The sequence below is a fragment of the Ambystoma mexicanum genome, chromosome 2p (genome assembly GCF_040938575.1).
Source record: "Ambystoma mexicanum isolate Mex_15411 chromosome 2p, UKY_AmexF1_1, whole genome shotgun sequence".
Taxonomy (NCBI): domain Eukaryota; kingdom Metazoa; phylum Chordata; class Amphibia; order Caudata; family Ambystomatidae; genus Ambystoma; species Ambystoma mexicanum.
Window position 1 is genome coordinate 1,148,161,757 of NC_090923.1, and position 24,121 is coordinate 1,148,185,877.

General features: G+C 45.6%; 1 protein-coding gene across 7 annotated transcripts in view; it reads left to right on the plus strand.

Moving 5' to 3' along the window:
• IQSEC2 (IQ motif and Sec7 domain ArfGEF 2) overlaps positions 1-24,121 on the plus strand; it is a 1,791,459-nt gene that overhangs the window by 1,313,655 nt on the left and 453,683 nt on the right. For all 7 annotated transcript variants that reach the window (XM_069645245.1, XM_069645244.1, XM_069645249.1 and 4 more), the window contains 2 exons: positions 608-994; positions 2,025-2,872. In XM_069645245.1, the coding sequence (XP_069501346.1) occupies positions 608-994; positions 2,025-2,872 (1,235 nt within the window). The remainder of the gene's footprint in view (positions 1-607; positions 995-2,024; positions 2,873-24,121) is intronic.

The window sequence follows — 24,121 nt, forward strand, 5'->3', positions numbered from 1 at the left end:
GGTGGCACCCACGCTTGAAAACAAACAGTTGGTTTATTGGGCAATCAGATTATTGAATTTATAGTTCTGTTGAAAATATTGTCAGTCATATCGTTTTCAAAGTTGTGCCCTAAACATCTTTGTAAATCAGAAGTGGCCTTGATTAGATGTCAGTCCTGTATTATCGTTAGCATGATTGTTTATGTTTTGATTGTACGAAGTACCTGCATTTTGCAGACACGAGGCTTTGTGACGGAAACGTCTGGTGTTCACCAACTGAGGCCATTGAGGTGCTTCTGAGAGCAGCTATTGGCTGCTTCTTGTCCTGGCAGGATGAGAGCAGAGTTAGGTTCTCTCACTGTGAGCGTAAGGGCCCATGCTGACAGTTTATGAACATGACCTGGTGTTGTCAGTCTCACAGCAATGGCTTGTGATGCCAGTTTCAGGGCAGGAATTGGTGCAGTCAGGGTCAGGACAGGGATTAGTGCTGATGGCTTCAGAGAGGAGCCCGGTGCTGGAAGGAAGGGTACAGAGCCCGGTTCTTTAGGTTGACCGTGTGAGTGATTGCTTTCTCCTTATGTCTGAACAGTTTCCTATTTCCGTGCTCTCCTTCCCTTTCCCTACACAGGTGGAGATGTTGGAACGCAAGTATGGCGGTTACTTCCTGAGCCGCAGAGCTGCACGTACTATCCAGACTGCATTCCGACAGTACCGCATGAACAAGAACTTTGAGCGGCTGCGCAGTTCAGCGTCAGAGAGCCGCATGTCCCGGCGTATTATCCTGTCCAACATGCGAATGCAATACTCGTTCGAGGAGTTTGATAAGCACCAGAATGCTGCTTACTTTGAAGGGAAGCCTGTGTCCTTGGATGAGGGGGTAGCGGCAGCAGCACGGACGCAGTCAGAGAGGAGTCTGCAATATGTCGGCTCCGGCAGTGGCATTGATGGGGAATCTATCACCACCTCTGGGGAATTCTCAGAGACCACTGAGCTTGAGGATAGCTTTTCTAAGCAGGTGAGTCAGAAGGCAGTTCACACCTTGGTCTGTCAATGCTTAGCATGTATTGACATTTGGAATTTAAAAATATTTGGTGTAGTTTTATTCCATTTTATTTAGAATATATTCCATATTCTTGTATTGTAACTAGAGACATTTGATGTGCATCCATCTCAATGACCTTCTTACCACAGTGTCTCTGCAAAAAGCTATTTGAAATCTGTTTGGAATATTCCTTCAGAAGTGGTTAAACAGCATGAATAACATGGCATCTTTTTCAAAAGCACGTCCAGTCTTACAGGATTGCTGTGACTACACTGAAATAATAGATTCAGCAGCAAACTAGAAAAACGCTTCATCCAGAGAGCTTTTACTGGCTTTTGAGGTACCCTATTTGTTGTTCCTTTTCTGTGGTCTTCAAAGGCATCCTCCTTCCTTTTTTCAGCTACTTTCAGACTACTTTAGTCAACCCAACCCCATAACCTCCCTGGCACTTTCTCCCATCTTAGAGGTTTTGTGGGTTCCAGATCTGCATTCTTCTCTTATAATCAGTGTCTTCATTTCATTAGGGTTCTTCAGGAGCACTGGGGAAAACAAAAAGCATTGCTTTAGTTTGTTATGCCATTTTTGCTTCAGGTTCATGGAAATGTTTTGTGTCCTCAAGTCGCTTATCAATGGTTGTGCAAATTGATTTGGCTTACGTTTGTTTTTAACACCCCAATGTTCTTATGGATTCAGTAGTGGCATCAATGTTCCTCAGCCTCCCTGCCCTCAAGCTTTAATTGTTTGTAGAAGAGCCCTCTTGTAATGGGGAGTAGCCTAGCACCTCACTTGCATAGGTTTAACACAGCATCTTTTATATTTTGTTGTTACGCCTTAGAGAGGCTGCTATCAGCTATGTTGAGATATCTTTTAGCGTGCCTTCAATCTAGCAAACCTAACAGAAGCTTCTCGGATTTGGTTCAGCTCAGTGCTAGGATCGCGATCCCACTCTGCCCGACTACCTGAAATAGTAAACCACTTTCTAATGCTTTGATTTCCTCCTCAGGTGAAATCTTTGGCTGAGTCAATCGATGATGCCTTGAATTGCCGAACTATGCATTGCACTGACCGTCGGGAGGACCCTGGACCCCCCGAGAAAGGAGAGGGCAAAGACAAGAGGGAAGACAGCACTGCCACTTCCTTCAGTGACGTCACGCTCTACATGGACGAAGGTGTGCCTGTCTCGCCCATGTCTCTTGATCGCTCTCCTAGTTCTGATCAGGATATTCATGCGGGTCCAGGCTCCCGGCAAGAGTATTGGGCTACATCATCCAGGGAAGACAGCCGTGAAAATGGGAGCCGCAAGAGTACACCTTCATGCATGGAATGCCGGGACTATCGAATGCGGGGCGCACACCTCCCATTGTTGACAATCGAACCTCCCAGTGATAGCTCGGTGGACCTGAGTGATCGCTCGGACCGGGGCTCAATCACCAACAGGCCAGCAGTATACGAGCAGGAGAACTGTAGCCCTCATGACCATGGCACATTGAAACAAGTGCTTCCCCAAGGCCAGGCACGTCCACCCCTCCCTCAGAACCCACACCGCCACTACCACCCGGAGGCTGTGCCCACGGGGAATGGAAACAATGGGACAGCTGGGCGCCATCCCAAGTCAGAGCCTGAAAATTCTGACGGTGATAACGACAGTCTGAACAGTACCACGAACTCCAATGAGACCATCAACTGCAGCACAGGCTCCTCTTCGCGGGACAGCCTGCGTGAGCCACCCACATCTACTCTCTGCAAGCAGACCTATCAGCGCGAGACCCGCCACAGCTGGGACTCACCCGCCTTCAACAATGATGTGGTGCAAAGGCGGCAGTACCGTATTGGGCTCAACCTTTTCAACAAGTAGGTGCTGGGGCAATGGCAGGTGGGGGGGAGTATGGGAAGGGGGTCTATGTAGCCTGTGTGCTGTGTGTGTGTGTTGTCAAGTTCCTGGTACTCATTCTCCCACTGAGTCATACTGCCAAGGGCCCTGTGAGTAAGGCTGGAGAGAGTTGTGGGGTGGCACTTATACGATAATGAACTCTGCTCCTTGAGGCGCACTGCCAAAAAATGCAATGGTTTGTAGTGAACATCTGTGTCAGGCTTACTAATGTTCAAATTTGTGCAAAATGCCCCAGTAAAATAGTAGACGGGGTGTCTTTGGAGTGGTACTTGTACCATGAGTCCGTCCCAGATTTCCATTCTACGTAGCCTAGTGTGGAAGAGCGAGGCATGCGTTACTGTTGTGCTTAGAGTCGTACTAACCGGTTTAGTAAGGTGAGTGTCTGTAAAAAGGCACATGTATTTGGGCTATTAACACAGAGACCTGCTCCAAAGGGTTCAGTCAGGAAGGGAGAGGGACTGTTGAAACGACTTTACACCAGACTTCCTACTGCCTAAATCCAATTTTGGTGAAAGATAGTTATACCAAAAAAGGGCATAGGATACACCGCTAAAAAGGGCATAGATTTGAGATGATCAAATATACATAGAGTGATATACAACTTTACTTGGATGGTGGTGATCACCCGAAGGATCAGTACATGAGAGGGTCAGAAGGAGGGAGAAGAAGTACTTCTAAACAATGACAGAAAATACCCTTCCTGAGTCCCTCCACCATGGAGGCCGCCCATCGCAGAGCCCGAATCCCACTATCTCATAGATCAGGCCTCCCACCATTTCAGAGGGCATTCCCTTTATCTCAGAACTGAAGGCCCAAAATCGTTGTCCTCACATGACTCCCCTGCTGGGTACTGTCATCCCCTCTTTGTGGTCCCAGGTTTCCCCACTAGATCTCCCAGCCCACCACAGTATCAATATGGTTAAATATGTATGGTTAATATGAATGTGAATAATGAGTATATTGCTATTGTTTCGTGCTTGTCCTTTTCGGGTTTGGCGTGGATTGTTCCACACCGGTTCAGTGCCTACAGACTTTCATGCAATGCAGACATTTGAGCCGAGTAAGATATTGGAGTGCCCCTGGAGTGAATAACTCACTTGGAATTCTCTGCAACTAACAAAGGAAGTTAGCTTTAGTGCCTTTTTCTGTTTGCATATTTCATGTTTCAGGCTATGCTTTCCAGCTCTTGGTTGAAATGGTTGAACGATTGTTCGAGATCGAAAGATATTTAACTTATTTCTGTGAAATATTGTTTTTACTCAAAATGGATGAAGAGAGATAACATACCCGCTGTCCTTTACTTGAACCGTGCCCTGAAGCACTTCGTTTCAGAGGCCCTCAATTCAGCGCCAGCTGTGCATAAATGCTCATATGAAGACAGTGTATATTTTGTCATTTCATTGTTAGCGTGAACACTTTGAAAGTCTTACTTGCCTATTTCTATTCAGCAAAGGATCCTTTTCCGATTTATACAATTTTAAAATATTTGCTGCCAATTTACTCCGTTTTTTTCCAAATTGTAATGAATATCTTTTCTCAAAAAAAAACCCTGACCCAAAAAGTTGGAACAATTCCTCAATACTAGCTTTAGGAACTCGGGTTGCCTTCCCAAATCTATGCAAACAACCTATCCCTTAGCTTTCTTTGCTCACCTAGACATAGCTGGGGTCAGACGATGAATGCTAGCTAGAATGCAGGGGGTGTAGTATTATTTTGAATGAAGGAATGCCTGCAGAGTTGCACATCAAAATATACTTTATACCCGAGTTCTGATCTAAAACGTCTTTGAGGGATGTACTCCTCAGTCCATACCATGTCAGGTAAGATCACTCTCAAGGGTCAAGGGCAACCGGTGTACTAGGGGTAGGCAGTTATTGTAGGGTGCTTAGAGGATGTCGCACACAATCTTTCACTCAACGCCAGGTTAGTATCCTATGGAAAATAGTGAATTAGAAAGGTGGCCTTCAAATTAGCTGAGTGCAAAATTGGTCCTGATGCTGTGCGGTCCCTGGATTTCAACTATGGGTTCAATGCTGAATATATACGGCCAATGTTGTAGATAGGATATTGTGTTGGTTACCTTTCCAGTAGGGAATCTTCAGTAATTACCAATGGTAGCAGATCGATGTTCAGGTCCAAGCGAGGTTGGAGATCCACCACAGTGGTCCCAGTTTTCAGCCCTACTACACCCTAGAAATCTCACTGGGGGGTGGGCCTCTGGGTCGCGCACTGCGACATCAGAGCTGTCATGACTGTCGGTACGCATGGAGCGGTTGGAATATTTTCTTTGTTTCACCCTCTTCTTTGTATTTGTTCATTGAGGCCTGCCTGCAGACATCGTACAGAATGTTTGGATAATTGGCAGCATGAGATGGGCATATCAGTCAGTAAAAAAACTTTATTTGATGGGCATATCTACATCTCAAAGCAAAAGTCCCACATTCCCCAGCTCACTGGTAGCTGAATCTAATTTGAAGTTAATGAAAACTAAATTACAATAATACCTGTGTCTTAAATTTCACACCACTCGATAGATACATGTTTATACCTTCTATTTAGTTTGATGTATTTTTGTAGAACTGCAGTTTGTCTTTAAACCATGATTAACAACTCTCTGGCTGCCTATTTCTAAAAATGGCTGAGAGCAGGAGACTGCATCTAATCCAGAGGAGAGATTACAAACCTCTCAACTTGTCCCATATTTAGGTGTGGAATGATAACCAAGTCCTGACTTTTGAATTTCTACCATTGTGTGTATACTTCTACATTCACCATTTACTATTAAGCAATACAACTGCACATTCTGTGCAAGAGTGCAAAGTGACCTTAACTGAGATGCTCAGGTTTGCACAACATCTTAGCATGACATCTTGTCAATTTAAGAGATTTGTTTGAGCATATTTTAGAAAAATGAGTATAAATGTGCAGGCACTTCATCAAGGCTGTTGGGTCTTTTGTGACCATCAGGACCGAGGAATGGTAGGCATTATTTATCCATGCTAAAAGCAAGTCCTACTTCCTCCATTCCTCATCCTGAGTTGTTTGGGACAAGTGGCACTTCCCGATGATGGCACTTAATACTTGCAACTTAAAACAGAGTTCCACCTTGAGCCCCATGGCAAATCTACAGATTGCCCTGCCCCCTAGCTCTTGAAAGACAACAATGCAGAAGATATTGTATATTGGCTCCAAACCTAAGACGCGACGGAGAGATGTGTACTCTAGGCTGCTAAAACTTGGATCACCTAGAGTGGTTCTGTAAAGTGGCACTTCACAAAAAGCTTCACTTGTACTTGGTTTGATATCAGACATGGGTAGATAGTTGCACAAGTAAAATGTTGGTCACTGACTGGCAGACTGTGCTTTGCAAGTTCGAAGCCTGCAGCCGGGCCGACATAGCCTTTCCTTCTTCAGAGGTTCAGCCATTAAACACAATTAAAAAAGGGGGATAATAATACCTGTTATTAGGCGGAGGAATCTGGCAGGAAGCGCTGCATAAGTGCACAATGTTATTCATAATGTCATTGAAGGTGGTCTTGTTTAGCATAGCTCTGCCATTTTGGCATCCTGTTTGCATGGGGTCCTGCAAGAAAAGCTGGGGGAGTGGGTTTATGGTTAGTGGGATAGAAGGGGAGATGCAGATGTGAATTCTCAGATGTTGATGGATGCAGGCTAGAAGTATCAAAGTACTAGGTGCATGTGAGACTTAAATGGTTAGTGGTGATGACACTTGGGTGTGTTTGCATCCAAGGACGATGGCGGTGTGATAGAACTAGAGATGTCAGTAGTGGCATTGCAGCAAAACAAAGGGTGATGGCTGGAAGTTTTAGAAGAAATCTTAACCTCTGGCTTAACCTTTTGCAATGGCGCAGACGGTTGTGTGGAAGGTTGGCCAGAGCAATGCCAGTGTTTCAGATTAATTCGGAAACTTCCATACATCACTTTTGTGTTTTTTTTTTGTCTCCCTATGTGAGAGAGGGTATGAAATGAAATGAAATGATATTGTATTTATATCGCGTTCATACACAAGTGTTCAGAGCGCGACCAGGCAAAAAGGGAGGGGAACAAGGGAGAAAAAACAGAAAAACAGCGATCTTACTAGGCCCAGTGACATTTAAAAAAGCGCAAGTGCATGGAAGAACCAAGCCGTACCTCACTGAGGAGGCCCAACAAGCCTGAAACAAGCCTGGGGTTGCTTGGGTTTCCGTGCAGAGGGGACCTGGCCTAGAAGTTCGAACAGGGCTTATCCCATTGGTGGCAGTACCTGACTGATTTGCATATGGCTGGACCCTTTTGTTTGCAATGGCGCGGAAGGGCTAAAATACAGTGCTGTGGAACGGTGCCCAGAGCAATGCCAGCGGTTCAGATTCATTTGAAACCTTCCACGCATCACTTTTTTGCTTTTAGTAGTGGCATTGCTCCATTAATGTGATATTTTGTAAGCAGATCGCTGCCATCTTGACTATGTGAGCAGTGGAGATGGGGATGTGAGTCAGTTAGAGGGGATTGGGTTAGCAGGGAATCTTACCTTATGAATTTTAAGGGTAGTTTGAACCTTTTCAGTTCCAGTCTGTTACTGAACTGGAGAGCAATGTTGAGTTGTCGTCCATCATGATAGAGTTCTTGCCATTGCAATTAAGAGTCAGTAAAGGCAGACTGATTGAAAAAAAGAGTCCGCTCTTCTAAATTCCTTTAGTTATGCCTTTGTGTGCCACATGTAGGATGTTGGTGAGAATAAGCAGAGAGGTTTTGTCTCTGTTTTGTCCTAGTTTGCAAGTTTGTTCTTCAGGTCATTCTTCACATTTGGCTACCTCTGTTTACATGTACGCAGTGCTTATTCATGATGCGAAAAAAAGGTCCGAGGCATATGGCCTTCGCTGTTGCTGATCATGTGTCTCATTGTTTACAGCTGGGTGATGTCTGAGGATCCAGTGGTGCGTTTGGAGGGATGGGGTGATGTGCTGGTATTTTCTGAGTCTCAGATGGAGTCTAGCTGCCACATTGTGTACCCTTTGTTGTCTGTTCACTAGAGTATCCACCAGTAGAAGATGTTGTCATAGTCTATCCTGTAGAGTAGTAGCGCAATGTGTTGCTGTTGACTGTGGACAGGTCCCCGTATCCTTGTGCCTTGAGGATGGAGTGCCTGAAATTATCAGTTCGTTTTGGTTGGTGTTTGAAGTGGAAAGAGAAAAAGAGGAGAGGTTGGTGAAGGGTAAAGATGTGGTGAGAGATACAGTGTAGAAGGTGATGAGAGAACTGAAGGTGGTGAAAGCATAGGAGGAGGGGAGAGCAAGAAAAACAACAGTGGAAACAAAGGGAAAGAGTTAGAGGAGGGGGAGACAAAGCAAAAGGAGTTGAGAGGAATAGCAGAAAGTGAAGGGGAGGAGGAAGATAGAGATTTTGGTGGCGGCCACATAAAATTGGTAAAAAAGCGGGGACCGAAGAAGTGTGCCAGAACAGCAGAAGTGTATTGGTGAGAAACCTGAAGGAAAGGAGAGAAGGAGAACCAGTCGACTGGGTGCAGGGGCTGAGAGAAAACTGGGGAAAAACAAGCTGACACAGGAAGGAGGAGAGGACGAAAGAAAGAAGGTGCATGCAGTTTCAAGAGAAATTGAAGACGGGGGAAAGGTACAAAGCAAGTGATGTAATTAGGGAAGAGTACGTTCCTAAGTCAGAAGGCAGAGGTCTGTCCAGGTTGTGCTGGGAAACTAGCTTCCACCAAAGTAAGCTTACTGAGCCCTGGGACTCGCAAAGTCTTGCTGAAGCTCCATTAAATGGCGTACCCCAGTGAGATCAATTCTGAACAAGGGTGTTGAAGACATAGTTAGACCTTCAGGAGAATGACATTCTGACAAATGCAAAGAAAGACCAGCAACCAATGACAAGAACAAAGAAAAGAAGTGTTGGGACACTTAAAAAGCCATTACACTGTAGGTGACTCTTTTGAACACAAGTGGACGTAGCTCAAGGGAGAGGGGCCGATAGGCTACAATCCTCCAGAAAGGCTGGTTGACTATTTAAGTTTTCCCAACATTTTAATGGTCCAGATGATTTTTTTATTTTTTTAATAAAGACTCTTAAACCTTGAGAACTTGGGGGTCATTTTCAAGATGAAGCGGATTGCAGAAGACGGTGGTAAATATGTTTACTGTGAATTTGTGCGGTCCATTCTTATTTTGCACAGTTTGTATGGTGGCGTTGGGTGTGAGGCAAACATAACACGTCTATCTGCATTTCCCGCTCCGACATATAAATGCAGGCAGTCTGCACAGGATTCTCATGCTGGGATTGATGTAGTTGATGTAGTGGAATCCTGTGCAATCCACCTGCAATTTCCACCTGGGACAAGCAGGCATATCCATGGAAATCCATTGTAAATTACACCCTGTACTAGAAAGGTGAAGAGTAAAGCCGTAAATCGCCTTTGTTTACTCCTCACTTTTCCACTACATGGTGGAAAGGAGGAACATTGCTGTGCTATTTCAGAGGGTCATCAAAATGAACCATCTTGACTGAATCTGTTGATCCCCTTGGCCATGAAAGGGACAATGTAATGATGAAGAGAGAATGGCTGGCTTCTCGAGTTACTCGAGTGAGGATACAGATGTTGTTGTCCTCTCTGGGAGGAAGAAAGTGATCCCACATAATGTGGTCCCTTTTAGTCTGATGTCCTCAAATCCTTTTATCAGAATTTCATGGCTGATCGTATTAAATGCTGCAAAAGTGTCTATAAGGATGGGTGCACTTGGCTTGCTAGTGTCAGCGTAGTTATTCAGCATGTCCCAGATAGAAGCGAGTGTAACGTTTGTTCCCCTAATCGCTATGAATCTGTGTTCTGACTTGTGCAGGTGGTTGTTGATTACCACATGTTCCCTAACGTCTTGGTAGTTCAACTATAATAGTATTGATCATTTGTACAGTGCACTACCCAGGCCAAAATGTCTGAGCTTGTTCATAGCACCATCACAGTTCAATCCTACCAGTAAAGTTAAATAAATGATATATACAAAGTCTTGTTGGTGAGGAGTTTGCCAGGGATATGGGCTTTTGTTGGCTATTGGTTCTACCTGTACAGTTGCTTTGCTCTTAGTCCTCAGTATTGGAACATACAACTATGGGGGTGGAGAGGTCCACCTTCTTCTCCATTTGTACTCAGTGGAGAATAACGTACCAGTGTTGGTTGTAGGGGCCATGCTTGATCAGGCCAATGGCATGTGGCTTGGCCCCTGCCACACCTTTACTTTAGCCCCTCCAACCAACTAGCAGATATTAGGCACCACCTACTACTCCATTTGTGCTTGATGTGAAGGGGTACTTAAGCTCACTATCGGCGCTGAATTGCAATCGCTCCTCCTCCCACCCAAGGCAGGAAGCGTAAGAATTTTTTTTTGTTATCATCTCTACAGCAGTGCTTCAATCAACTGCTCCTCTACCTTAGAAAGGGTATTTTGATGACCTATTCTGCGGGTTTACCTTCTTAAGAACAAGTGAAACACATGCAGTTTGGTAGCCTTGGACCACCAAGCCCTTAGGCCCTCAAACTAAATATTGGCCATCTTATTTGATCCACACTACTGGTTTCTTTGCAAGATGTCCACTGTACCCACTGTACCTACTGTGGCGGGTTGGAAGAAGGAGGCGGACTCTTGAAGGACATTATTACTGGTGTTTATTAAAATAATAAACATAATGACGATCTTTCCCCATTGCTATAGGGATATCCCTGCCTATATAAATAACTCAAGGTGCCCCTCAGTCTTCAGGAAATCCCAAATGAATATGGCCACAGCCCAAAAATAGTTCTAACTGACCCCACCACTATTTTAACCAACTTAAATTATACTAGGAGAATGTCTCCCCTATCTTGGTTATCTCTTATGGCAATGTCTCTTCTTAGTCCATAGTTCTCTTCAGTAAAATGCCTTCAAATATTCTCTTGCCACCTTCTGGACAAGATCCTGTAACTCTTTTACAATGTACTTGAGTTTTGAATCCCCTTTTGGGACAGTGGTTCCACAGTCCTTTGTATTACTCTTTCTTATACTATGATACAGGCTTATATGTCTTTCTGACTCTTGTAACCCAGGCCTTCTTAGGAGGATTATTCTTTGTAGTGACTTGGCCTTCCCTCTCTCCTGGGGTTGTTCAGTTTATTTCTCCTCTTATCTGATTCACTTTATTTCACTTCCCGTTCATATTTATAAACTTCTCTCTCTGGTCTCCCCCACTCTTTATTTCTTAAACCTTGGGGTACTTCACATCTTCCCAGGGTGTTTTTGTTCAGTTCTTAATACTTTCTCTTACAGGTGTATCTCTTGATCACATTAACACAGTTCCGCTTTAATGACTTTATATTTAGACTCTCATCAATTTCACAGAGACAAGTTTCTCTTGCTCCGTACCTATGCCCCTGGCGGCCTCCCGGTACTCCCATTCTCCCCGATACCTCTGCATCTGCAGGGGAACGCTGTTAGGCTCAGTAGTCAATCAGGTTCTCTTCCTCTGCTCCGGATCTTGTGCTTCTCCTTGTTATCGGTGTCCCGCACTCGGTCCTCTCTCTCGTTGTGGCTAGGTCTGGATGTGGATCATAGGGCATCTCGTTGGCTTCACCGCTGGGTGGTTTTGGTGCCGTTTGACAGACGCACCGCCCACCACAAAGTCATCATGGGCATGCCACCACCGGGATAACGATTCCCTTCTCCTCAGGTTCTCTCTGCTCAGAAACACAAGGCCTCCAGCGTTTCCTTCTGATGCCCAGGATTCCTCTGAAAGTCGCAGGCTCTGTGGCTCTCCTTGGTTCTGCCTCTTCCAGACATCACCGTGTCAGGGGGCTTCCCTTGCTCTTCTATCTCTGTCTGCGCTTCGCCTCTCCTCGGCGTGCTCCCCTTTTCCACCCTACTCATCTCAGTTAAATGTAAGTCTCTCTTTAAAGAGACAAATCCCTCCTTGTACATTATGGAATATTTTAGTTTTGTCTTCAACCAAGTCCCTGGATCTTATAATGTTCGTAATATCTGATCGTACCATATGGTGGATGGTCTAGGGAGTTCCTCACAGGAATGGGAGTCTGAGTTCCCTAAGGGTAAGGGTCTCCCAGTGAGGTCCCACTTGCTCAAACCCCTAGGCAGGGTCTTGCGGAGCCGGCTCACTTCACTAGCTTCATAAGGAGCCTACATGCTGTCGCATCAGCTCTCTCCTACCTTTCAACAGGCTTAATGCCCTGCTGGTCTATTCAAGCATTCCTACTCCATCACCTCCGTCTGCAGTGCACCTTACTGTGTTGGTCCCGCCAGAAGGGACATGTCAAGTAAGTTCAAGGGATTCACACATCAAGGGATGTGGGCTTTTTTTATAAAATAGTACAGGTAGTAGTGTGGCAGAGCAAAGCCTCAAGGGAAGGCCCAATCCATGTGCTGACAGAGGCCCTTCACCTCACAGGTGCTGCCTTGAAGGAGGAAGCACCAACCATCAACCGCTCCCTAGTTCCCACTTGAAGTCCCCTTATATCACCTCTGTCAGGTGATCATAGGGCACTGCTAAGTCTGTCCGTGTCCTGGGGCGGGTGGGGTTACAGATGACAGTAATCATATTACACTGGAGGAAGCCATTTATAGAAAGACTGAAATAATGTCAAATCTACAACAAATTAAATGTTTCCTCTATACCTTTACTTATGTCACATTACCTGTTGTAGCACATTCGATACCGGGCAACCCACAGTGTCTGTATTTGGTTGAATTAATAATTTTTCTCCTGCAGGTAGACGTCTGTCCCATACTCTGCAATGCCTGCTTTAGTTAGGGAGTACGCGTGCCAGATGAGCCAGAATACTATTACCTCCAAAGGCATGTCTCAGAAAAACAAATCATTTTTAACATAATTAAAGGTCCAATAGTTGCACAACTGGTAAGGATGGACTGGCTGACCAATTGCAGAAGTGGAAAAGATCTTTAAATGGGGTCTGTGATTTTGTATCTCGTCATCCATGCAGGACGAGCTTCCCATTCCTTTATGCGTACATTCACCAGAATCAACAGAGGAGAATTACTCTGGGATATTTTCAAGGGTTTTACTAGTCAAAGCAAGGGGGAGAACCCTGGACTTCAGTGATACAAAACACATTTTAACAAATGATACAGGAATGCCCAATGTAACTGTCTTCTTGGTTTGAGACTACAGCAAAATATTCGTAGCTTACCCCTCTACAGTGTCTAGGCGCGTCTTTGCTTGGGGGGTCTCAAATGCTTTATAAAGTCCTTCCGTACTCCTCCAACAAATCTCCTTTCCTCCAACTCCTTCCAGCTCCCTGATGTCAAGTCCCGAACTTCTGCCTTCTCTGTGACTTCTTCCAGATCCAAATGTTGCATGCCTCCTTTCTATTGTTCTCCAGCCTCCTTCATTAATCTTCCCCCCTTCCTTTCAAATGCTCCAACCTACTCCTTCACCTTGACAACCTCATGACCTACCCCCTGCAACAATACTACCACCTCCTCTTTAAATTCCTCAACTTCCAGCTTAAACTCTCAAACCTCCTCCAACAGCTCTCCCACCTCAAAGTCCCCAGTCTCCCCTGCTAACTTTTGCACCTTCTCCTTAACTCTCTCGGCCTTCTTTGTCAATTCTCATCCATCTTCCTTGTTCTCTCCTCCCACCACTAAACACGTTCTTGCTTTCTTGCTGTTAAGCCTTACTCCACTCCTTTTCCTTAACCTCTTCTAGACCTCTTGATGTTTATACAATACATTCTCCCCATCCCCCTTCCACCTACTACAAACCAGCTCTTTCTCCACCTCCTTCTCCCCCTTTAAATTATCACCAGTCCTCCGCCACACTGTGCTCCTCCAGCCCCCTACCCTCAGCTCCACTTTTCTCCTCCTGCTCCTTCAAAACTCTCCATACACTATGGGTACTCCTTTCCAGCAGCCCACAAACTGACAGAGTTTGGAGCTGTATTTAGTGTCCTTGCCGCTCCCCTTGGCTGGTCCCCAAGACAGTAGGATGCAAGTGTAACTAGGCTGCACCAGCTTCCTTCCTTCAACTCCCCTTGAGGTGGGCTTCATGAGACAGAGGCTATAGGAGGTGGGGCGACCATCTTGGTTTTCACTAATCTACCTGGCCTCCGCTCTGACTCTTGGTGTAAGGGTCTCTCATCCTGAAACTGGGTACTGTTTTCCAGAGGTCAGTTGAAATATTAGAATTTTGGAGAGGTAGAGGTAGAGAGGATGTAATTTCGTTTTTCCCCTTGTTATTAAGAAGGGAAGGGGGTATACTTTCTGCCCTCTTATAGACAAGGGCTGTGGATTCCTCAGTTTTGTCTTCCGTGGTTTTGCAAAACACATCCGTGTGTTGGCCCAGTCTCCCCCCACAACTTCCAACTTCTTCTGATACTGCGACAATTAATGTGGATTCCCAGTCCGTGTTTTCCTTTAGCAAACCAGGGGGATTATGGGAGATGTAGTTCTTCCATTCTAGATCTGTCGGAAAGCCTTCTATGGTCTGAATTGGGAAGGTTTTCCCTGATGTTTTTTTGTCTTTTTGGGCATTCCCCATGGTGGTCTCTCTCTCTCTGGTATCCTTAATGCCGTACCTGGATCCAATCCAGGTTTTTTAATGGGAAATATAGGATGTTGTAGTGTTATTTTTTAACCTGCCCCATATGGACTAGCTAATTGAGTGTGGTTTTTGTGTATGCACAGCGGTTGCTTTCATGTGAGCCATGTGACTGTCCCATGCTATGAGGACGGTGGTGCAGTGGAGGCAGCCCGGAGGTTTCTAGGATCACTGCATTAGGCAACCCCGAATCCTACCAGACGCACTCATCACAGGACCCTCTTGTGCATCACACAACTATTCAGCAAAATAATGCCATCTCTGGACATCCAACCATGAAGCGGAAAGTCGCCTCAAAGGCAGCGTAGTTCACTGCAAGCACAAGAATTGTAGCCAAAGCTAAACCAGTAAGGTCTCCTGGGCGTTAAATCTGCCAGCGTCCACCGCGACCGGACCCTTGCAAGTTCTTTAATTCATTCAGCAGATGGGAATGTGCAAGGGACCACGTCTATGGGAAGATTGTCACCTCCTGAGCATGGGTACTTCCCCTTCCTTCTCTTGCTGCCTCTGCTGCAGCAGGGATGACCTGGCAATGGCTGGACATATTGCAACTCATAAAGGGGCCAAATGGACACATTTTGTTTTACAAGGCTCCTTCTTGCACCTTTCTAAAGAAGTATGTTTTCCAAGTTTTTTTTTCTTTTATGAGCAGCATATTGGAAGGTTTAAGTTTATTTTGAGGGGTCTGATGTGGATTGAAGTAGCTAGAATGGGCCTACGATTCTTCTTTTTCTAATTTGATCCTCTCAGTTGGAAGCCTAGGATTAGAGCAATCCTCCCTTTGCACTGCCTCCTTCTCATACCCCCTGGGTGCTGATTGGCACCCCCACATTGGCAGACAACATTGAGAAGATGCTCCAGTTTGGGTCGGTGTAAGCAGTTCAACCTTACGGAAAAAGGCTTGAAATATAATTCCAGCTTGTGCACTGTGCCAAAGTCCCACCAGGCTGGCCTGTGCACCATCCTCGACCTTTCGGGTTTCAATCGCCTCCTCAAAGAAAAGATCAAGAGGATCACACCTGCACAGATATGATATGCTCTTCAGCAGGGAGACTGTTGCATTGTGGATCTGAAGGACACATATGACTGTCCCCATTTGGCCAGAATGCCAATGCTATGCTTGTAATGTTTTTCAGAGGGCAACTGTTCCTTTCAATACATGGTTATGGTTTTTGGACTGAGCTTTGCCTCCTGTGTTCTTATCAAAATAATGGCAGAAGTGGTGGGCTTCCTTTGCCTTCAAGGAGTCCACATGCACCCGTACGTGGATGACTGGGTGGTGAGAGCCTGGTCCCAACAAACAGCCAAAGAACATCTACACCTCTTGCTGATTCTGCTCTCCGACCTGGGTTTGTCCATGATTCTGGGAAAGTTGTCCTTGATGGCATCACAGGATCTGATTTTCATAGGTTTCAGTGGAACACTGACTAAGCCTTGGTCTTCCCAACGACAGAAAGAATTTGGTACATTGTTTACAAATGCTTTCTGTTCCTGTCCCAAGAATCTATGTCTGCCACATGTTTTCAGAGGCTTCTGGGCCTGATGGCCTCTGATGTCCTGGTGATTATTTTGGCCTGTTTGAAAATGAGGATGTCTCCTCTTTCTGGGAGCTGTCTGGTCGGAGGCTCCAGATCCAGAATCCAAAGTCCTGATCATACCAGGGGAAATTCATACAGTCATGGACTAAAATTGACAATTTGAAAGTGGGGGTTCCCTTTTTCAGACCCCTCCGGTCTCACGTGACCATTACAAAAGGTTCCAGGTTGTTGGACTGGGTAGCTATCCTGTGAGACCATTACAAAAGGTTCCAGGTTGTTGGACTGGGTAGCTATCCTGTGAGATTCAAGTCCTCAATCTTTGAACTTCTCAAGACCGCAAGGAACATATATTTGTGCGAGTTACACGTACTATCACTGGTACTCAAGGCATCAAGGCGTTGCTTCCCACTATCATTTGTTCAGACTCGGACTGACAATTCAACATCAATGATCTATGTGAAAAGAGCAGGCAGCACCAGGTCAGTGACCTTTTTCCTCTTGGTGGTAGTGTTCTATGTGAGTGGGCTGTTGCACAAGCACTCCCAGGCCAGTTCAGCAATGAAGTGGACTTTCGGAGACGTTTGGTGTCTGACAATAATGAATGGAAACTGCACCCAGAGGTAACACATAATTTGTTCAACTGCTTGGGATGGCCTGGAAGAGATCCATTTGCCAATCATCTACCAAGAAATATATTGTATTCAAGTGTTGTCAGTGTCAGAGACCAAACTCAGCAGGGTAGGCTTTGGAAATCTTATGGTAAGAGAAGTATGTCTACGCTCTTCCTCCTCTCCTCCTAATTCATTAGACTCTCCTGAAATTCCAACAGATGAGGGACCGTTCCTTAATTCTCATAGCCCGATGTTGGCCAGACAGGTTCTGGTTTTCCAATCTGATGAACGTATCGAATACCCAGCCAATTTGTCTTCCCATCAGGGTGTACGTATTGTATCAGAGTGGGAGCCAAATTCGGCACCCTCCTATCTGTCAATCGATGTCCTTATCTCCCTCGTGTCATGCCGTGTGCTCACCGCCACTCCCGACGCTTACCTGACTGGTGGGTATACTGAAGATGAAGGATCCACGCCTGCATTCCGTACGGCCTCCCCGGTGGAGCTGCTGTGGATGGGTGGGCGAGCGACACGGGCACTGCTGCCATGGGTGCACCCATTTTGCTGCACGCACGCATGCACAGCGGAGGCGTAGACAGGGTATGGCCTAAAGGGCCAGGCCCACCCAAAATCTATAAATGCCCTCTCAGCAGCGCTGTGTGGGGATTTACAAATATTTTTGTCAGTGCAGTGGGCCCAACTACATTAGATTCAGGCCCCATTTGCGAGACAATCCTGGCTACGCCTCTGATGCACAGGGGACCAGTGCCATGTCACTGTGCATGCGCACTATGGCTAGTGCCCAGCGCTGCCATATTAACCGCACCGGGAGCTCCAGCCTCGCTTCCATGGTGCAAGGGCTATTTTAAACCCAGCGTGGGAGGAGGTGGATGCGTTGTAGCGTGCTCCTTATCCTTGGTGGCCGTTTCCTTTGTCTTGCTGTTATGCCTTCTGCCTCTCTTCCTCCCTGAGCTCTGACCTGGCCCATCCTTGGATCATCTCTCTCTTCCTGGCTCCTTGTTGTGTTCTGCTTGATCACTGCAGCCTTCTCAGTCCCCCATTATTGAGGGCCGGTGGGGTTTGCTGGCGTCCTTCCCATTCCCTCTCCGCCCCATGACCTTCCACCTCTGCTCCAGCTTAACCAGCGGCAGCCCGGCTCCCCGGTTCCGTGGTGTAGGGAGCCAATTCCTAGGTATCCTTCAGTGTGCCCTAAATGGGAAGGCTCTCGGGTCTGTTCCTTACTACGGCCTACCATAATGGACCCCCCCGCACTCCAAGGAGACGAGAGTCCAGTTCTCAGCGTTCTGACCAATCACGGATAACCGGTACCAAGCATCGTTGCAATACAGTGCTTAACACCTGGTTACTAAACATCTTTGCTTGGGACTTCTAGTCCTATCAGCCAACAACATCCGCATTATTCAAGCTGCTAAGAAGGATTCCATATGCTCACAGTGCAAGAGCAAATGAACCATGTTTTTTGATTGTTTGGAAAATCAGACAGATCCTCTGTACAGCTCCTTCGACAATGTACTGTCTTTCATCTGCCACAGGGCTTCCTTGGGCTCACGTCGGACCTACCTTTCAACAACATGATCTCATGACTATTCAGAAGATACATCTCCTCAGTGTCCACACCATTGGTAAAATGTCACTTTGGTGGGATAGGTCATCTTTATCCGCTGAGAAAAGTTTAGCATCCTCAGTGCAACCTTAATGTTGTTCTAGCAATGGTCAGCAATAAACCCTCCAAACCTATGGTTGCTGCAGATATAGCATTGGTGACTTGGAAGGCAGTCTTTCTTGTGGCTGTCACCTAAGCTTGGAATGCAGTCTTTCTTGTGGCTGTCACCTAAGCTTGGAAGGCAGTCTTTCTTGTGGCTGTCACCTAAGCTTGAAGGATTGGCGAACTCCAAGCCCTTTATGTTGAAAAATCCTTCATGGTATGCCACAGAGGTAAAGGTGGTCCTTCAAACTCACTCTTCCCTTCCACCATTGTCCCCAAAGTTATTTCGGAATTCCATTTAATCCAGGAAATGCCTTCACGGTTTTCCTTCTCAAACATCCTTCAGGCACAAAATGGGCCTTGCCCTGTCTGAACTTTGGAGTCGACAGCAGGGGCAGAGGGGCAACTCAAATGCTTTATGGATAGTTGCTTGCGTGGTTGAATGTTACTTAGTTCAGGAACTCTCCCCTTCTCATGGTTTGCATTCTCTCATGGGCGCTGCCATCTTGTGGCACCAGGGCAAGCGCTTTCGACCACAGTCACAGTATGGGGCATGCCCAGAAGTGTGTTCTTTGCTACCATGGCAACTCCCCATAGACTGGGCCATATAACCGAATGATTGAGACACTCATCACGCCTTAAACTCTTCTTGCGTTCCACGCTTCCTCTCCGCCCAATCGCTTGGCCTTCTATTCTGGAACTCCCTATCCTTCCCTTGTCCTTGCTCACCTGGCCTCTTCTTTCCAATACTCTCTCTGGCCTTCCCAGGGGACTCCTTCCGTTTCTCCTTCTGCCCTCCCTGGATCACCCTCTGGGTCTTGCCTGCTCTGTTCACAAGTATTATCTCTGGCTGTCCTGGTTCACAGACCAGATCATCCACACTTGCCATCATAAGATATACTGGACCACTACGTTTCCTCTGCTGGTATACAGAGCCCTGGACCCCATCTGCCACCCATCGCATAGTGCTTGCACGGTCCTCACGCCAAGCAAATCGTGGTCAGCAACTCGTGGCATGGGGAGACAGCCCACATTGGTTGTACTGGTCGGTTTGCAGGGAGGTGGATTCCTCATTGCATAACCCTTGCTCTAAGGGGCCTGCTTAACACCAAAGTGGACAACAAACAAGACAGCAGACCAGGCTAACGGGTGCACATTGCTTGCATGATGCACAGCTTGACACATGGCCATGCAGTGAGCGCCACGGCGACAGTGTTGGCTTTGCAGACCCCTGGTATATTAATGCGAAAGTGGCAGCAGCCTTTTGGAAAAATTACTATCCCAGTGGGAGCTCCATGCCGGATGCTCAGCAGTTCTGAGAACTCTGTTTGGCTATCTCAGTCATAGGTCCACCTAGGTGCTTGAGAATTTCCCCAAAAGTGGACCACACGTAGGATTAAGAAAAAGTTACCCACTGTAGTGACTACTTCACTCCTAGTCCATAGTCCCTTTTTCCTCCATATGAACAACTTGCACAGTCCAGTGGCATCGTCAGCATTGTAAAAAAGGCTGCCTTGTTACCCAGTGTCACCCTTCGCTCAGACTGAACCTCTTAGATACGATTCCACTAAAAACTATGCTGAGGTTTGCCGGGTTTGTAAAGGTGATTTTCTGAAGCTATGAAACTCCTGCCGTATTGAAAGAACCACCCTATGGAAGAGCCATTCAGCTCTGTTACATTCTCCCTTCCTCGCTTCTTGATCCTTTGCCTGGAAGATCTAAATAAAGCCTGGGCCTAGCCCCCTGGGATCACCCGAGGAATCGCCCCCTTATGCTCCTCTGAAATGATCACGTGCTGACCAAATACATAGTCACACACTTCAGAACTATATTCAGTAGAAAAATCGAGTGGTAGAGTGAACACGTTGGAAACTGCGCAACATTGAAAAGAACCAGATTATGGGCCTCATTACAAGTGTGGCAATGTTTCTGCGGTAAAACTGCGGAAACGCTGCCAAACGGAATTACCATTACCGCCACTTGGTTCCTTGGCTTTACTGCAGGATTACAAGTTGCGGTTGGCAATGTAAGTCCCCATTTTTTCAATGCCCTTTGGACTCCATGGGGATTTCGGGGTAATTACCGCTGGTGGTAATTCTGCCAGTGGTAATCAGCCCGATTTTGTCATTTTTGGGCAGTAAGGTAGAGGAAATCCTCCACCTTACCACCCTAGATTTAGTACAGCGGAGCGGTTAAGCAGCAGTAACGCACTAGTAGCAGAGTTACCGCACCATTCTTTCCTGCACCGCCGTACTCGTAATGAGTCTCTATGACTTCCATTAGAGTTTGTCAGCTTTCACTACTCCAATCTACCTTGGAGATAGGAAACTTTATTCTCAAGAGTTTCAGGTAACTGGGCAAAAGTGCATACATGAAACGATCTTTTATTAGTACAACACCTGCAGTATACCACAATGCTCTTTAATATAAGCATGATCATCGTGGCAGCTCCTGAGTGAAATGCTTCTACAGCTACACACAAAGGGCATCATTCACAGAAGCGTTTTACAATGGCTAAACCCCATTAGAAAACGCTCCCTGAATTGGGCCCAATATGTCAGAAGAAGTGCACAGGGGGCAGACTGGCATGCAGTTTCAAATGCTTTCTTTTTGGTTTCATAAATGGCTTCTATAATGTATGTGTGTTTGTATTGGAGAATTGTTGTACTTGGCCATGATGTATGTTTGGTTAGGAATGACGGGGCAAATGAGTTGTCCATTTAAATGGTATTTCATAGTCAAAACTTACCAAACTTTTCCTTTCAGCTGGCCAGGAGACTGTGTGTCCTAGTGCATGTTTGTAGTGTTTGGTGAGTACCTCTAGAAAGGCCTGCCACTTACCCAAATGCAGTGGTTGCTGGCGCTTAACACCCCTGTTTCCTCTAAGGAAAATCCGTTACCTAAAACCCTGCCAACCCATCCTGTCACCTGCTACTACTATCTACCCCGGGTTCATTGTTCAACGCACTGCAGTTGTTAGGGAAGTTCTAGAGCCATAAGTGTCAATCATTAGTTCCAGTACCTAGCCTGAGTTATCTCCGGGGCGCTGAGCAAAAACCTGCCGGGCACCCTGGCAGGCTTTACATGCCAAGCCTGTCTGTCCCACAGGCGCTACATTCACATGCTTCAGTGCCCCCAGGCCATCCACTCGTGGCTCCTTGATGTCAGGCTTTTAAAATGCAGTGTGCCCGGCATTGGAACTTTGGGACCAGTGATGTCACTGCGGAATAGAACGCGACGGGACTTGGAATCAGTTCAGTACACATTATCTTATGAATGAAAAAAATAAAAGAATCTCTGAAGATTTTCAAAAAGCTGAGTCCAAATAATTTCTTGAGCAAATAAACTCTTAAAGCAGACAGTGTGATTGTGCTGCCAATGTTCATTTCTTGGGATCCAACACAGGGATCCATTAATGAGTTTGAACTATTCCACATTGAAAGAAGAGTGCAACCAGTCCTACATCATTTGCAATCCCACAGGCACCCAGCCCAGAGTCTGGGCAGTGTCCAGCTGGTAGGAGCCCAAACTCCTTCAGTGGGTCCATAATCTCGAAAGGAACGCAGAGGCGGCTGAATGGTACAGCACATTGACTTGCAGAACAACCGCCACTGCCAGGACTCATGTGGACTCCCAGACTCTTCTGTAAACTCTCTAAGCCAGACTTGGCGTCCCGCATCGTCGCAAATCCTCAGCAACTGTTCACGGATGGAGTCCAGAACTTCTGGCCAGGCCACGTCCCATTCAATGTATTCACCTGCATGTGGGACATTCTTGAGCAAACGCCTCAATAGTTCCTTTGTGAGGGTGCTCAGTGCAGAAGCTACTTGCTGCTCACTGCTTTTTTGAGCTGGGCCCCAGTTATAAGGCCGGTCGCCTTCTCTAGTCAGCCCAGTCAGTCGTTTGAGTGACTGGCCATCATACACACCCCGGGCTGCAATCGGAAAATGTACTACTCCATTCGACACCCGACTCTCCAGACCCACTCGCATCTTGTGATGAGTAATGCCGTCTTCTTCTATCCTAGAGGAATGGCCGTACCCGTGGAACAATTTCGGTACTGGGAAACGGGACAAAAATAATAATAAACGTAAAGTGCCTTGAAAAGCAACCACCTGTGTCCTGATATATCCAGCCCAACTGGTGTTTCACACCACAGCGGCTGACTTGCTACAGTGCAAACGTTGTGCAATTCAGTCACATTCTTTTAAATGTATTATTGTTTGGCTGATAAATCAACCTTTCAATACAGTCCAACATGTAAGAATGACATAAAATGTGAACATGTACATTTGTAAATCATTTTAAAATGCTTAAAACAAACAGATCAAATAAAAACGATGCAAATATGTTCTATCAAGTTGTACAATTTAAAACATCAAGATCAAGTTTCATAACTAACTAAATACATAATGCCTGGTTAGCATGGGAACAGAATGAAAGAAAACATATAGTCCATCATATCTGCAGTTTTTGTTAACACGTGTTCATAAACATTTTACTTTTAACACTTTACCCCATGAATTCTTCACTCGCCAGATTTACTTCTGCTAAGAAATTCGAGATTGCATATCTCAATGATTTATGGCTCATTTGAAATATTATTTGCCAGGCTTCTTGTATATCTAAGTTAACGTAGACTCCAAGACATTTACGAAAATGTTTACTCCTTTGAGCTGACAATGCTGTACATTCTACTACAACGTGTTTCAAAGTCTCATCTGATTTTTTGCAATATCGACATAGTGTATTTTCCATGTTTAAAGTATACCATCTGGCCAAGATTTCTTTTGTTCACCATGAATTGATCCTAACTCGCATGAGATCTCCACGATGCTTAGCATTGGATGATTTTATTAGATAGGCCTCAACTGAACCATATTGCTTCAACAAAAAAGGATTTTTGTTGAAATCTTTATACTTCAAACATCGTTCCCTGGTCTTTATCCAGTTTGTTTCCCAGAACTTGGTTTATGCTCTCATAGGATTAGATATAAGTAATTCTTGAGTGATGTCCGCCTCAGGGAGCTACTCATGGATTTTTAATTTCCATGATCGTATACATTTATTACTTGAATTTTGCAGATAATCAGTAACAGACCATTATCGTTGTCCATTGCGATACATTTACGAAAAAGAGTACACATTTTCCACTTATTGTTTGCAAGCAAAGATATAAGGCCCAGTTTGTATCTAATTAAGGCAATGGGGATTTATAACGGGAGGTTTAACAACGTTTTCCAGAATTTACTCTCCATACCATCCCAGAAGAAATCAGATTTCCATCTCTTTGACTCTGAGCCATACAATAATATTGTTGTGGTTTCTGTTTATAATAGCCCAATATGGGGGCGATGGAGAATTTACAATATCTTGCACGTATAATGCGAGCTTGTGATATACTTGTATCTAATTTACATTTCAAAGACACATCATATGGCAGATCAGCGTGGTTGTTGTTCACATTGGCCCCTAAATAAGTGTAGCAGGGGACTACCTGTAAGTCTGTGCTCTCCAATTGCCACTTTATCTTTTTGTTACAGTATTTTGAGGGCCAAAATTGTATTATTTGAGTCTTCTTCTTATTTATGGAGAGCATATTTTTATTAGCATACTCACCGAGTACTTTTAACATATTACGAAGTGCTATCAGGGTCTTTGAGATGAGGACAACATAGTCTGCATAAAGTAGCCATCTTAGAACATGATTTCCAAGTTTTGGAA